General features: G+C 38.1%; 1 protein-coding gene across 1 annotated transcript in view; it reads right to left on the bottom strand.

Annotated features, from left to right (window-relative positions):
* Nucleotides 1-16,860, bottom strand: part of LOC149261049 (putative MO25-like protein At5g47540) — a 92,722-nt gene that overhangs the window by 58,594 nt on the left and 17,268 nt on the right. The window contains exons 4-5 of the mRNA XM_089421593.1: nucleotides 9,690-9,764; nucleotides 3,444-3,537 (exon numbers count right to left, since the gene is read on the bottom strand). Coding sequence (XP_089277719.1) covers nucleotides 3,444-3,537; nucleotides 9,690-9,764 — 169 coding nt within the window. The remainder of the gene's footprint in view (nucleotides 1-3,443; nucleotides 3,538-9,689; nucleotides 9,765-16,860) is intronic.

Below are 16,860 nucleotides of genomic sequence, written 5' to 3'. Positions count from 1 at the left end.
GATAAAACAAAGTTTTAAAATTTAGGCATATTGAATGCAAGACACATTTGCATGAAAAAACAAGTACTTGTATTTGTGTTAAGGGGTGTTGGAGTATTGGAGTATTAACACTCCAATACTAGAGTGCAAAGTTGATAAATGAATAAATAAAAATTGGTTTAGTGACAAGAAGAAAAATAACATGTATTTAGTTATAGTCACAAAGTGTAGTAACGTGAGGTACGTATCATAAACTATTGTCCATCAGGTTGCGGTGTAGTGGCACGTTGGAGAGGTTGTCATAATGAACTAGGTACAAATTCTGGCGGGAATGCTCTCTCTCTGTATGGGGTTTGCCTAATTTGGCTATTGATATTGACGTATCCCTTCAGGAAATTATTGAAATCAAAAACGACGCCATTGTTAAGTGTGGGAGGGCAGTACAAGTTATTCCAGGGATTACCATCCATCAAAGACACAAGTTATCATTTTAAAAAGTCCTTCAGGCTGTGGTCTAGAGACAACTTGGGGCAGTTGTCCTGAAAATGACCCAGATTCAAATCCTGGTATGCATGCTCCCCCTTGCATGAGTTTGCCAGATGTGGCTACTGATATTGATGTGGCTTTCAGGCAGATTTTGTAGTTCCACTGGAACGATTCCAAAAATTTAAAAGTGGGAGGGTAGGATGAGTTATTTCCAGGTTTACAGTCCATAAAAGTGCAGCTTCCCTTTTAAAAGATATCAAACACTATGTAAGAATACCTAATATATGGTGATCTAGCACATTGTATGCAACAACCCCATTCCACATCTCACATGTTTTTGTGTAGTCATTTTTTAACAGTGAACTGGCCATTCCAGCATAAGGCCAACAGTATTTTACTTTTTAACTTGCAGAACCATGTTAGACACTCTGTATACCTTCATAAAAGAGGTCACAAAAAAAAATTATTGTTTCCCCATAAGAGAAATATGTGATTACATGATTCTTTACAAGCCACCCAAGTGCAACAGACAAGTGAAAGATGTTTATGGAGAAATGTGATGACTCAGCATTTGTTGACCCATGTGGCCTGACCCAATTGTGGGCATAGATGATAGAACCCATGGTAAATATGAAATTTATTTGCAGAGTTGAAAGTCATGTCATCTTCCCTTTTGTGTTGTCCTCCCTGTATTGTGTTGTTGCACAGCAATGGCATTGGTTTAACAGACATGAGGCAAAACACTTGGGCTGCAACAGGAAACGCTTAAAAGGAATCAGACAAAACATTGTTATTGCAGCAAAAATCTGATTATGACTTGTATAGAGGTTAGTCTTCTAAATAACCGTCAAGAGTCATGACTGCCTACCCAAATGACTTAGTGGGAACTAACCCATATGCAATCTACAGATTATTTTTCAAGTATAATTAGGGGTAACCCAAAATAAGCTTTAGTTAAAGATAAACCAAAGTTATTGTCCAAAAGAAGATAGTAATGGGGGGATTAAAAGCCCAATCGATAAGGGTCAAATCACAAGATGGACGGACTCTTATGTTCAGGGGAATAGTAGATGAGTCTTTGAAACAAGAGAAGGCGCTCAATTTTGGATCACTGTTAGGTATTTTCAGCACTTTCAACTCTCATTTGGGACGGTGAAGATGATAACCACCAAGTTTTAGTAGTAGTTAATGATTCCTCACATTCAAGTGGGGTTTTGAAGGAGCAAACTGCTATCTGTAATATTGAGTGTTGTTAAGTGTAGTTTTGTATTATGTAACCATATTATGTCAGTGACTTTGATGTTAAGAACTAGAAATTTGAACAAAAGGTTAACGCTAAATGTTAGGTGGTTGAACCACCAAAACAGCCTAAGGAATAACTAATAATGTATCTAAGAGATGATCTATTTGATTGCCATGTGCCAGTATATACATCGCAAGCCTCTTTCAAGCTATCCTTGCATTGTATATTTGATGCAGTAATACTTTAATATCATTTCATTTTCTCTCCACTTTATTGTGTTTATAACTTTATCATAATGCCTGTACTCTGTTGAATCTAAGATTCAAGAGCTTTAGAAGACTTTTGGAGTTTCATTCAAGTAGGGGTGTTGTAGAAGTAAATAGTGAGCTCCAAAATTAAACGTATATCAAGTATTCTTTTGTATTATATCATTATATTATGTCAAGGGAACTTTAACAATAGAGTTAGTGAAATGACATATGACCAAAATGTAACAAATAATGCCAAGGTCAGCATTAGATTGGTAAAAACAATAAGGGTTCTATAGAACTATTATTAATGTATCCTAGAGATAATGTATTTGAGAAAGTCGTATGTGTGTTTATGTTCTCAGAGAGCCTGCCCTGGGCACGCCCTGAAATGTACATTTGCTCTAATATAAACATTTATCAGTCTACCGACCCCCGTGTCTATCTTGAATGCATGTATGGTGTGTACTCGTATAAGACCAACAGTAAGCAGAAAGAACATCCAGTATAGAAGCTTGTTATTATCTAGATAACAAGCTTTGATTTTCATGATCATAATTCAAAAAAAATATTAACAACAATAATGGCTTTATAGAACATTCATAATGTAATCCCTCTGATATACATTTGGTGCAGCACTAAAATAAGCATTTATTAGTCTACTGGCCCTTGTGTTTATCTTGACTGTAAATGTGCGCTTATAAGACCAACAATAAGCAGAAATAACATCTAGAATAAAATCATGTTATTGTCCAGATAATGAGCTTTGATTGTCATGATTGTAATTCAGACAAAATGATAAATACTAACTCTATTCTTGAAAAATTGCAATCCGTGTAAATCATCAAGGTAATGCATATAGACAGGAGGGAAAGCTAACAAGATCAGCTAACAGTAGAGTGGAGGCCCTCATAGCTGGACTATCATATATTTTGATTTAAACTGCACAATTCAGCAGAGAAACTATGACAAGATCAGTCAAATAAAAAAAAGCAGTCAGATCTGTGTGATTACTTAACAGTGCACTTTCAACCGTTTGCCTTTATATGTAGTCAGCTCACTTACAAAAATGTTGTTCATTACACCCACTGAGTTCTAAAAAAATGAAATGCATTTCACTTGTAATGGTTTTGGGAGATGCTGAAAATGGGCCTGGTGATGCAAGATCATGTTTTCAGATTATAGGAAAAACCCACATGTAGCTACATTGGGAAACACCACTAATGTGTAATAAAAGCTGCAGTCATGAAGAAATAATTTTAACTAGGAAAAGGTGGCTCCGCTATCAAACAATGAGTGCAAAGAAGAAATCAGCAAAAAACATGACCTTCGAACCTTAAATTGTTCCTCAAACACAAAATGCACATCCCAGGAGTCCTTTTACCAAGCATAAAATAAACTATGCTTTTTTCTAAAGTTTATTCAAATTTCAAATTGAATATTGATAAAGCAGCAAAAGAAATTGTGCTCAGCATATGATAGTAAACCTTAAAGGTGGCTGCAGCATCTGATGCAATGTCGAAATTTGGGAGCTGTATATAACCAAAGAATTTCTTCATATTATCAGACTCCAAAACATACCTGGTAAAAAACAGCAAAATTCAGGTTGGGAAAAACTTCCATGTGACATAACAGTCAACATTTGGATGGTATAAAAACAATTGAAATTAAATAAGCATTTGGATCTCAGCAAATAAATTAAATTTCCTTAAACAATCAAGAAAAGTGTTCAACATCTCAGCAAATTTACTAAACCATTATTTATTTCAGATAATACAAGAGACTTGCAGTCAAAATAGATGTTGGAGTTTAAAGCTCCCAAAAGACAGGTATTTTTATATGGTCCACAATAATGAACAAGGCTCTGACATGGAAAGTTTTACAGAGAACGTCCAGGGATCTGTATGCCGTGCAGGATATAGGAGGAACAATCACTCATTTGCTAGTTAAGTTCTCATTATGGAGTGAGGCAGAGCAGGTTACATGTGTTAACGATATATCGGGCCTCAGCAAGAATTCCACAGAAGATAGTTTGAAAGCATCATGTAACAAGAAAGAGTTAAATGCGTATAGAGCTTTGCCCTGCTTGATTATATGGGCTATCTGGCAAGCCAGAAATTTCCAAATCTTTGAAGAAAAACATGTTCCTACAGTGTTCCACGGGACACGTCCCCAGGGTTGGTTGCACAGATTCCTCACACCCAGGACGGGGGGACGTCTGGAGGTGTGTTTCCCCACGTACCCTTTTTGGGGAGTCATGGGGAGATGCAGGGGGGGCACAACTCCCCAAAAGGGGTGCTTCTGGGTGCCCCCCCCCCTCCTTTTGGCACAACTCCCCAAAAGGGGTGCTTCTGGGCACCCCTGCCCCCCACCCCCTCCCCCTCTCCTCAAAAGGAATAGACTTTCCTTTAGGATGGCAGAGAAGCTAGTTGCAGTGCACACTCACAGTTCTCTATGCCTTGCACATGGGAAGACACCAGGGTATCAGATGGGACCAGCGACATGATGGGATGTGGATCCAGAGGACAGTGCACAGATAGATGATGAGTATGGACCAGATGAACTGCAGCATGGTTTGGTTGGAGTTCTATTGGTTACTCGAGAGTGACTCTGACTCAAATAGCAACATTCCCATTGATGGTCCTGATGACTTCATACAGCAAATGGATGTAGAGGACCAATCATTGAGATTGAGTCCTTGATGTTGATTTTATTCTCAGTGTTCATTATCCATTTTTACTTTTCAATTTTAACTCTTGAGTTGTGACATTAGATATTGATGACCTCAGACTCATTCTTGACTCCTCACTCTTAACTATTTTTGAGTTTGAGAATTTCAGTTATATAAATTTTAAATTTAGTAACTTACTATTTTAGTGTTCAAACTTCAGTATCTAGTATATACTATATAGTAATACTAATATACTAGTTTGTTTTGCTTTGAATTTAGATTCTAGAATGACAAATTTGATTGTTAAATCAATGTAGATTGTAGAATGATGAATGATATGGATCAATGTATTTGAATATTTCATTATTGAATTTTATTATTGAATATCATGGTATGGATGAATGATGATTATGTCCTATGAATGATGTATGTATCAAAATGAATGACAAGGACGGATCAATGTATTTCATTATTTAACTCAATTATGAATTTAAATTTATTACTTTATGTGTGGATCAAATTTCAATGTATTACTATTAGTCTATTTATGCTTTCATTATTGAATATGAGCTTGAATATATATATATATATAAAAAAATTATAAACTCTAACGTCCCCCCACACCCCCAAAATTTCCCTAAAATTTGAGAGTACTCCCACACATCCCCCCTGTGCGACTCCTTGCACCCGCATCTCCCTGCATCGGAGTCTTGGTAGAACATTGCGTTCCTACCTTTCAATGTTTCTTTCTAATTAGATCTTCGGTTACAAGTTGTGCAATGTCGGTTAAGCAAGAGGTTCCCAGACTGTTAGGTGATCTAGAAATATATAAGTGACAAGCCTAAGGATTTTCTGATGGCATCCGACAAGGTCCACTAAATTTAGAAGCCCAAAACTTTTGTAAGTATCAAATTCATATTTTGTCAAGTTTAAAGCTAACTAGGGATAAGGATCAAACAACTTTGCTGATTTCATCACTTTGAAATTTCTTCTTAAATGTACCCTGAAGAAATATGTCAAAAGCATACAGATAAATTGGGGAATCCACCCAAGTCATGAACTAGATGAAAGGCACCTCACAGTTGAATAACCTCTTGCTCACGCCTACTGGGGAGTTAGGACCAGCTGAAAGAAGTTGCAAATCCCTTTGAACAAATTTAATTTATACTCAAATTTTCCAGGAATTGAAAGAGGAAATAGATGCATTATCAAAAGCAGGTCAAACAGTAGTTGAAGGGTTCATGTCACTAGAGGATATCAGAGATGGAGTTTCTGTCTCTTTTATGAATAGATTTTGAGATATGTTTCTATATTTACAACTCTAAAGACCTATGTTTTAAAACTTGGCCAGTTTGATTCGGAATCAGCCTTGTTGACCGAGCCATACCCCTGCCCGGACCGACTAGGTCAATTATCTAGTTCGGCAACCATTCCATTACCAAAACGACCGAGTTGGTCAACGATTCAGTGGATTCAGTTACGGACCGACCGAGCCCAACTTAAACCGGTCGGTCTCAGTGATGAGAAAAAAAGGTGGGTTGGGTGTGTTAGGAAATCGAAAAGCCAAAAAGATTTTCTTTATATAGATAGTTACTTGTGACTTTCTTATCTTTGTGTTCTTCTTTTATCTTTTAGTTTAACAAGCAATAACCAAAACAATAGCACAAAGATCACAGACACTAGATATAGGCGGATAGCAAGGGCAAAACCCCTATCTAGGGGAAAACCCAGTGAACAACTCTTCCTAAACAACTTCTTGAGATAAACCAAGACTCTTGACCTAGACACAGAGTTCCTCCACACCAAGTCAGCCCTTTCTTCCTTCTTGTAGATGATAACCCTTCAGCAACAACTTCGACCTAGCAGCAACAACTTCGACCTAGTAACTGGCAGTAGCAGCAACAACAGAAACTTCAACTTAACAAGAGAGACTTTGATCTCCTAGAGGAATCCACACAAGAGAGAGAGAGATAGCCCAAAATTTTGATCTTGACCCTTTCTTTCTTCTTCTCCAACTTCGCACTCCTTTTAGCCTTCTTTTCCTACTTCGCACTTCTCCAACTCTTTCTTCTGGTTATCGAACTTGTGTGAGAGTGAGTGAGTGTTCCAAATGAATTCGAATTTCATCAAATATATAGGCTTCTGGTGGGGTCGAATTACCCAATTTGAGGCCAACTTGATCTCCTTAAGGCCGACTTGATTTGGAGGTGACAAATACCTTATTTGACTCAATAATAAACCTTTTTACATGATTCAAAAGCCCAAGAAGGGTCTCATTAAATGTACAATGACTCTAATGACTCAGTATAAACCCTAGAAGTCCTCAATGGAGACTTTGACCTAAAACATGATGACCCAAGCATGAAACCCATGCTTTAATAAGTCATAATAATAATAATAATATTTTTCAGAAGTAAATTTCATTGTGACTCAAATACAAGTATGAAGACCAAACCTAGTTACATTCTTCAACAGGACGGACTTGAAATCAAATTTTTTTATGTTTAAACTATTTCCTAGCCCCTCTACCCCTCTCCCATCCCTATAAAGGTGACCCAACCCCCTCATATTTCCTCATAGCCATCTCATTGCCTTTGTGTGAGCATTTGTGAGGAGTTTGTGAGCAGTTGGAGTTGGTCTTTGGAACAGCATTGAGGAGTTTCTTGGGCAATCTTTGGAGCAGCATTGGTTATGTTTTTTTGTTCTAATCTCTGTATATTACATGTATTGGGCAATGCACTAGGTGTCATTTTGATATAATAGATATATTCATGAGCATACTTTGATCATATGTTGTCTTCTCTCTATTATTCTAATGCTTTGAATTTGGAAACATGAATAAAAATGTTTAAAAATATGTTTTTCATAAATAAATAAATAAATATTTAATGTATTTTTTACAAAGACTGAGTCATTGAAATCAACTAGGCTGAGTCGATACTGAGTCAAAGTCGACCCTCGACCTGTTCCGAGTCCAAGTCCGAGTTTTAAAACTATGCTAAAGATTAAGGGTGAAACTGTTTTTATGAGACTAGTTTACCATGTCCATGAAGTTTGCAAAGTGCTACACGCACCTAAATCTAATTGATATACATATAGTTGGTCGAGGTAGAGGGCATATATATATATATATATATATATATATATATTCTCTCTCTCTCTCTCTCTCTCTATATATATATATATATATACTTGGAATGAAAGCACGAGAAACCCCAAAGTACTTCCCCACATTTCGTGGATGGTAAACCATCGGCCCTGATTATGGAGCCTCGCCCCAAGGGAATCAAAAATAGTCGAACTTGTGATCAGCAAAAACTAGCAACAATATCGAAGAACTTCACGTCCCACTTCGGCTAACCCTTGAAGCTCTATATATATATATTCCAAAGACAACCACAATATCTATTTAGAGAGAATAGAAATAGAAATCCTGTGACCATTGCAGTCAGTCATGTAGTTGAATGTTCAAGGTAGTGATCGAATAACTAGTATTTCATATCTGAAAATTCAAGTTAAATTTTCTAGAATAGGTTCTTGTTACTTATGGATTTGAAAATTTTCAGGTTGGACATACATACTGACCGAAGTCAAACTATCATGCCAATTTGAGGAAGGATGTTGAACAAACAACGTACTCTACCATTAACAAAGGCCTACAGATTTTTCACTTGTCAGGGAAAAAGGAATTTATCTTCAGCAGTAAAGAAACAAAAATAACAGTAGTAGACTGCAAATACATATATGAAAAGTTGAAAAAAAATGCAAATATGAAATCTTTCAGACTCTAGGCATTCATACATGAAAGAAAACCATTGCTTTTACAAGTTCCTTGGGCTTATAACATATTGAAACAATTAACAAAGCAGATTAAGTCAGGTACAATTATTCTTGGATATAAACATCATGGATGCTGACTTCAGACAGAAGAATGAGATGAACCCTGAGAAGAAGAGAATTATCGTGACTCGGCATGCACTAGCCAAAGTGTATGCCACGCCCCCTGAAAATTAAAACACGCATAGAACTTCGGTGTTCAAGCCTAAAATCGAGATTTTTTAACTTTTTTCATCTGTACATTTATCACCTTTCATACCCTCAGATTAGTGCTGGGAATTTATAATGTTCTCAATCTCTCGAATAATGTAACTGTACTTTGTAAGGGCTGGCACACTCACTAAGATTATTGCTGTTTGATCAACTGTCAGAAATCCACTAACAAATACTTGGGCTCATAGGTAAGTTAAACAGCTCTGTCAACTGGGTCTAGCTTTGGGTGGTTAGGAGGTGATCCACCCAGGTTCAAATCCCACTTGCGACGTTTGCATTCAAGGTTTGATTGGAGCTGGCAAGATACCAGCAATCTGAATCTCGCTTGAATGCTTTAGGGTAGGCCGAGATGTTTCGAACATTTTTAAACCACCAGAAGTTAGCTCAACCAGTTGAAGCCACCATTGCAAGGACATTGCTGGTAATCTGGCACACTGCACAGGTCCCCAGTTCAATTCCCAGTGTCAGGTGTACTAAGTCTACACCACCCACTAATGGGGGAAGTGGTGAAGAGTTTACCAAGGATTTATTTTAAAGGGAAAAAGAGTTAAACAGCTCCAACCACATCCACAAAAATATGAAGAAGCCAAACAAGGTTGCCATTTTTATTAATCACATATTTCCAGCCCTAAAATGTATCCAGACATGGAAGATAAATTTAAAATTATTAAATTGGGGAGAAGATCATGAACATAATCACTCTCCAAGACTCCAACAGATCCAACAGCTGCCACAACTCCAAAAGATCCAATAGTTTCCACAAACATATCAGTGAGCTAAGCAAGATTGCCCTTTTTATTAGGAAGATGAAATGTCTCTGACCATGGAAGATAAAATATAAAATTATCAATTGAGAAAAAGATCATAAACATAAACATTGTATTTACATCACAGCTTACACAACCCTTAAGAATTCCATAGTTTGGTGATCTTAAGTATGAAGCACTATTAGAACATTTTCGTAATTATAAATGAAACTGAAAGGAAAGCATATTAATAAATAAATAAATACCTTGCAATACTTTGATGGCGTATACAGTCCCTCAACATTGAACCATAATGCAAAGCTATGTCCGTGTTCTCATATCTGCAACAATGTTATTATCAATATAATATCAAAAAAGAATATCAAAGAACTGGTCTACAAAAAAAGAAAACACACAGTTACATTTAGTGGACATCCTATAATGAAAAAACAAACAATTAAATTTTTCCTCCCATCAAGCTTAAAAGCATAGAAAAGAAACAATGGATACTTTATTCAATCCTACAAGTATTTTGAATAAAATATTATCATCCTCTAGAAAAGAAACAATGGATACTTTATTCAATCCTACAAAACCAAAAAAGCATTCTTAGTATTTTAGATCCATTAGAGGCACACAGTTGATACTAGCTTATTCGAAACAAAAAAACGCAAATTTCAAGTTTCCATAGAAATTATATGCTAAATATTGCATCATTGAATTTATTTAACTAAGTTTTCAGAACTGTGGAAAAAGAAGAAGCTGCCTAGGCAGGTACAGCAAATTTTCAATATTTCAAGTCTCCAGAATTTGTCAATATCAAGGTGTTTAACAAATTAATATAGCGATAAAGAGAGAAGAAACCCCAATATTTATAAATTATAAACACAATTTACAGGACTCGCACTCCAGAGTCCAGACTGGACAAAACTCTTTGGAGTGTGCTCCCTAAACACTCTTGTTCAGTGTTTAGAGAGCACACCCCAATGAAAACACATTGTGTGACCAAAGTGGACCTGGTCATCAGTGAACTGCACAGAAGCCAATGATCAACTCTACCCGAACTAGTGAAAGCCCAGGATGACCTGATTTCCTGCCCCCAAACAGTGAACAACCTCTGACAGCACCCAAGACCAACCATCTGAGATTGTCTTGAATAAAGCAATAATCCTCTTCCTCATGTAAACATTGCATTGTAACTCATTTGTAAATCATCATCTTAGCATCATATAAGGTTTTCCATTCTCCTTTCTTTTCTTCTCCATGTATTAGAGCAAATAGCTCCCCCAGCCTCCTTTCACAAGGATGGGAAAACACAGAGTAAATTCACAGTGGCTGGCTATATTTTGTCACCGTAATAACAAGTGTACAAAATTTGAGCTATATGTCTTTGTCCTGATTGGACTGGTTTTGGATGCTTAAGAATACTATTCAGCTCTCTGTCACTGTATTACACTTATTGGAATTGCCAAATAGTGGCAAGCCCATATGTGGTGAGGACCAGAACTGCACAAGGGCCGATCCATTAGCTAAAACAGCCAGATTAAGTTACTTGTCTGCTGGAACAATTTTTGGCAGACTGTAATTGAGTCCCCATAACTGAGGATGGATCCTGAGTAACATAAACCATTTCTCACTACAGGAAATGGATCCTGAAGAAAACAACAATAGATAATAAATAAATAAAATTGACATTCACAGGAGGGGAGGGGGTGAGGTACATGGCCTCCACACAACCAATGGGAATAGAGTTCTCACATTTTTCTTCTTTTTCCAACTAAACCCACAAAACCAAAAGCAACCTGAACTTCAACCATTTTGTAATTGAACACTTTGGAGAGCACAGTAGCTACTTGCAGAGCAGATTTGGAGGAGCATCAGTGCTTTCATTTAGTGTCATACTTGTTGCAGAGCAGATTTGAGGAGCATCAGTGCCTTCATTCAGTGACATAATTAGCATACTGAGTCCTCACAGCTTCATTCAGCACCTTTGAAATACACATTCAAAGGGCAGACCTGTAGAAATCATTATTATGGGCAAAACTTTGAACAGTAGTGAGAACCATCATTTCTCTATTTTCTTTCTTATACTCTATATTTACAATGGCAACATGTTCAATAGCTCAGAGAGGCTTCAATGGAGAGAGGAGAAGGTAAAAATAAATCAGTTGAAATACCCTAATCATCCTACTCTCCAGAAGTTTGTAGAAAAGATGAGGAAAAGGGATAAAAACAGTTGGATGGCATTGCAACAATTGCAAAAAACAAGATGCTTATGGAATTGCAACAATTGCAAAAACAGTTTTACAGGGTCATATACAAGGGGTTAAATCCCATTGGCTTTGGAATCCCAAAGAGGGAGTTATCTTTTGCACAACTATCAACCAAGAGGATATGCATCAACTTCAAAAGGAACATGATGAAGCACAGTTGCCAGAGGAGAGAAGCAGGGCGGGCAGTCATACACTAGCAGCTTTGGAAAAGCAACACCGAGTTTCCTTGATCATTAACATAGGTGGGAGGGATGGGATGCATAGAATTGCTGAGATTGTAGCTTGGAAGGTGATTCTGCATGGATCAGGTACCATGGCATGCAGCGAGTCATCTTAATTATGTCTTACGACAGTTTATTAATGAATTTTCTAAGTGAAGACTTTAGATGGCAATTTAATTTATTTGTTGGGTATTTTTTTATAAAAAAGAGAAAATAAGTCAATGACAAATTAAGTCATAGCTGTTAACATCTATTCTCAACAGTTGACATTAGGGATTTCGCTTGATATTAGGGTTTGATTCTTTTAATAGGAGGCTCGAGCTAAAGGAGAAGCACATACAATTTGGCACGAGATGGGATTCAGTGGACCATAGTATTTGGGAGTGAAAGAGAGAAAAGGCTAGATCAAGCTAGCTAGAGCAAGATCAAGGCAAGCAAAATCAGCAGAGAAGCTGAGTTTTCTCTTTGGTTCAGAGGCCAAGTTTATTTGTATGCAGAAGTTTTCTGTTGGGCCATGCGTGTGGGTCGTACAAGAGCCGAGTAAGAGAAAGAGGGCTGAAATCTTTTGTTGGGTATTTGCAGGAGCAAATTCTTGTGTAACTGCTGTAAGAAAATATTTCTCCTAAAGCTGAATAAGAAGCCCAATGTTTGTTGGTTTTCCCCACAATGGGGTTTCCCAGGTATATTTGTGTTACTTTTTGTTGCGTGTGATTGGTTTCAAGTATTTTTGCTTTTATTGTTATTTGGCTAAAAACCCAGAATATTTATTGTTATAAATCATATTAGAAAGCATTGTTTATTTCAGATATGTGATTATTTGTTGAAACAATAAATTTGTAACTGGGTTTAAAGAAATTAACATGGTATCAAAGCTCTAAACTCTGAATACGAAGCCAAGGATATTTGACACAAGTCTCAGAGAAAATAAAACAAAAAAATAAACAAACAAACAAAAACAAAACAGATTACAGTTTCCAATCTCATTGAGGGTTTTATTCTACAATGGCTACCAGTGCTCAATACAAGGGCAAGCTTGAGGGTTCTTCAAACTATTTACAATGGAAGGTTCGAATCTCAGATGTTCTCAAAGAGAAAGAGTTGTGGAACTTCATTAATATGACAATGATTCCACCAGCAAATGATCCAATTGGTCTTCATCTGCATAAGGTCAAGGCAGCCAAGGCACAGAGGATTATTCTCAATGGGGTCAAAGTTAATCTCATCCTCCACCTGTTAGAGAAGGATATTGCGAAAAAGATGTGGGATGCGCTCACACATTATATCAAAGTCAAAAGATGATGCTCAAGGACAAGTTGCATGGCACAAAAATGTCCAAGGGCGAGAGCATGACATCTTATTTGTCCAAGCTGACATAGGGTGGGGACGAACTGGCTGTTATTGGAGAGACGATTGTTGAGGAGTTAGTGCATATACCCTTGAATGGTTTTCCGAAGCACTGGGAGGTCTTTGTCAAGCATGTTATGGGCTAGTTTTACCTGCCTGATTGGGCGAGACTTTGGGATGATTTCATATAAAAGGAGATCGAAGAAAGTGGTCGGCAAGGAGATCAGAGGAAGAGATTGGAGAAAAGCAAGCCCAGGAGTCTTGGAGCAATAAAATTGCACCAGCGAGAGAGAAAAGAGGGATTTTGCAGCTCTAAGATCATGGATTAAAATTGCTTTCAACAGCTCTCCTTTTTGGGAGATTGTTTGTAAATTATAAAATAATAGTTTTGAGAACGAGGAAAGGGTTCTAATTCTCTGCAAAAAGAGGGTTTTTTGCACTACTATAGAGAACTGAATTTTGTAGAGAATCAGCTATTCTTTGGACCAGATTAAAGATATGTATTTCAGCTCTGAAAATTTCATGCTATCATGAAAATTTCTGAGAATTTCATGTACTCAGAGAGTTTTGATCAGATCTGCAACTTCTGTATGATATTGTCAACGTTAAAAGCTGATTGATAGCTTTCTTTTAATTCAATTTGATTCAATTACTGATCTAGATAAGTGTTTAGTTTATGTATTCTGCACTACTCTAAATTCAATTTAATTATATGCTTATTTAATCAATGAAAACCTATATTTTCTTGTTGGATCTAATTGATATCAAGTTGAGAAATGAATTTGAATAGATGGACATTGTTATTGTTGTTAACTATTTAGCAGATTAATGACAAGTTTATCTTTATTTTAATCATGATTGTTTTATGAGAACTATTTCTTTAATGAAATCATGTCAGTGGTCACAGATTTTGAGTTCATTTTATATGAGTTTGGATGTGTGTGCAATAGACATCTGCTAACTACTTATCATACGGTTGTATGTGCATATTTGTGTGAATAAATGGTAGGTATGGAACTATTTCTTTGGCCTACTAGCTTCTCTTTTTATTCCAAATTCAAGTTGGTCCAAACTTCATTACCTTGCTCTCGATTGGGCCCAGACCTATATCTTCCCAATCGAGATAGATTCAAGATATATTTTCTATTGCTTGCATCCTAGAATAGATTTGCATTTAGAATAGATTCACCACATTTTTAGAAGTCTCCTTCTGCGGGAGCAAACCCTAGTGTGGCTTGGTCGAGCTTTTGTGTCAACTTAAGGACTGCTTTCTTGCAAGCATGCAACAAGAAGGTAAGTTTGGTTTACTCTTTTGTTGATAAGTAATTAGAAACATCACAATTTAGCAGGGAGAATGGGGATAACTAGACCCATTAGAAGCAGTCGAGACTCGCAATCACCATTTCAAGCGGAAATGAGTCTGATCTGGGGCTCTGATTGGGTGGTCTCCTTATTGTTGATTTCGGTCATTTCTGGCCATCAGAGGAAGAGATTTGAAGAAGAGGAGAACATTTCTTTGGCAAGCTAGGTAAGCAGAAGGACAAGAAAGGGCAAAGCGAGGGTCCTCTTCCAAGGGTAACAAGAAGAGGGATCCAAGAAAGGTTAATCTAAGTTACCGAATCTGTCAGGCTTGGGTGCTAGATTCGTGCATGCCCGGATCGGATATGGATTCGGATACGGATCTGTTGGAATCCGCCCGGGATTCATATGGACGACAAGTCAACAGCAGCACCGTGTTACTTGCATCAACTCGTGGACTATACGATAAGCAAGACAATGATTTTTTTTTCCGATTACATGCTGGGAAATCAATTACTTTGCTAGCAAAGGCTTTTTCAACAATTACGGATAATGTAAAACTCAAAACCGAATCCCCATCATCTCGTTGTTGTAGGCAGATGGATCAACATTTTGGTCCTTACCTTCCCCCCAATATTTGCATTCCTCGGGATGAGTCGCATAATCCTAAATAACTCACTCTCTATATTTCCTTCGAAACCGAAGGCTCTGCCTTCCCTCCAGAAATTGCGCAAGTCTGGCTCAACACTGACCTCCAAGCTTGCACTGTGCAATTCTTGGAGGTAGTGTCCTGCTGGCCCCGAAAATTGCGCAATGCAGTTTGCTGGTTGCACGTCACTGCTCACTGAAATTGCGCATTGCACATATTCAGTCCTCGGCAGGCCAAGCTGGACCATGCATTGCGCAGTTCCAGCAGTCAATCAGCCTCTTGACAGCTCGGACTATGCCTTGCGTAGTTTTGGCAGTTAATCTCCCAAACTCCCGGTGGAATTTGTGCAACCTTCATGATCAATCACACAAGTATGTTGCAAGTCAGTTCTCAAGTTGTTTTGGCTTTCAACAGACAAATTGCTTGCCATGAGTGTTGCTATGTCCCCATGTATCACAGGTGTTCGTCTGTCTCTCAACAGCACAAGTACAATGGCTTCCAGGAGAGCAGAGTCAAAGACACCATTAAGAGCGCAATTGGGGATGCAGTCGATCAAGTGTCTATGAACTTGCCTATCCATGAAGACATCAAGTTGTTCATAGACAAGGATATCAAGATGAATGGAAAATGGCATCACAGCGAGCAGCAACAGAAGGCAGCACACCTGCACGTGACGAATGCAAGAGGAAGGTTGTTGACAACATAGAGGCGGAACAAAGCTGCAAGTTCAAAGCAGATCCACTCATGACGAAAGCAGCTTTGGAGATTGAGGCTATGAGGTGACAGCGCGACACGAAGATCGCGCGAAGGCAGAGAGAGAAACAGAGAAGGAGTTGCATGTGTTGAAGCAACAACTCAAGGAAGAACAGGAGTTGCACAGACGAGAGAATGAGTTGTAGCAGGAACAAGTACAGTAGGGGGCACAACATGCACAGACGAATGAAACTGCGCCCATACAAGTTATAGATCCATCCCAGCAGCTGGCACGGAGCAGACAAGGTGAGCAGTGTTGTTGATCGCATGCAAGGGAATTCAGCAACATGCATGTCATTGTGTGCACGCATGCGATCCCACCCATTTGGCACACTCACCGAGGCGAAGACAAGAAGCAAGTCTTGACTGGAGCTAAACATGTACTTCGACAAGTTGATGTGCATGGTCACCAGCACACACTTGGAGATCAACACAGACACTATGCATCAGTATGTTGCTAGTCCAGCCACACTCAAGACGATGATGTGCATGCTATCAAACGAGTTGGATAGAGAGGCCATATCAGTGTACCCAGATGCAACGGAGGCAAGAGTTTGCTTTCAGCAGGATGTCACCATTGAGCGCACGAACACCATCACGGACGACCAAGCTTGGCATCAGTTTGCCACCATCGACCATCATAAGGATGTCAAAGATTTGGTCTCACCCGAACAATCCGAGTGTTAGTGATGTCTTGCGTGGCTTGCTCAAGCCATTTTGTCAAGTGGAAGTTCAAGTGTCGATAGTTGAATGTAACAGTCATAGAATAGTTGAAGAGTCATGAGGATAGATGAACGGTCAGAAAGGGGAATGTCAAGGGTCACCCCACCCTTTGTTATAAATAAAGTCTCATAACTCATTGTAAAGGCTTTTGGTCGACCAAGCTTCCAATAGGAGT

Source organism: Pinus tabuliformis, chromosome 6 (assembly GCF_031772625.1).
Source record: "Pinus tabuliformis cultivar Carrire ecotype Pingquan chromosome 6, CPIR1, whole genome shotgun sequence".
NCBI classification, from domain to species: Eukaryota; Viridiplantae; Streptophyta; class Pinopsida; order Pinales; family Pinaceae; genus Pinus; species Pinus tabuliformis.
This window is presented reverse-complemented; position numbering and strand designations above follow the sequence as displayed.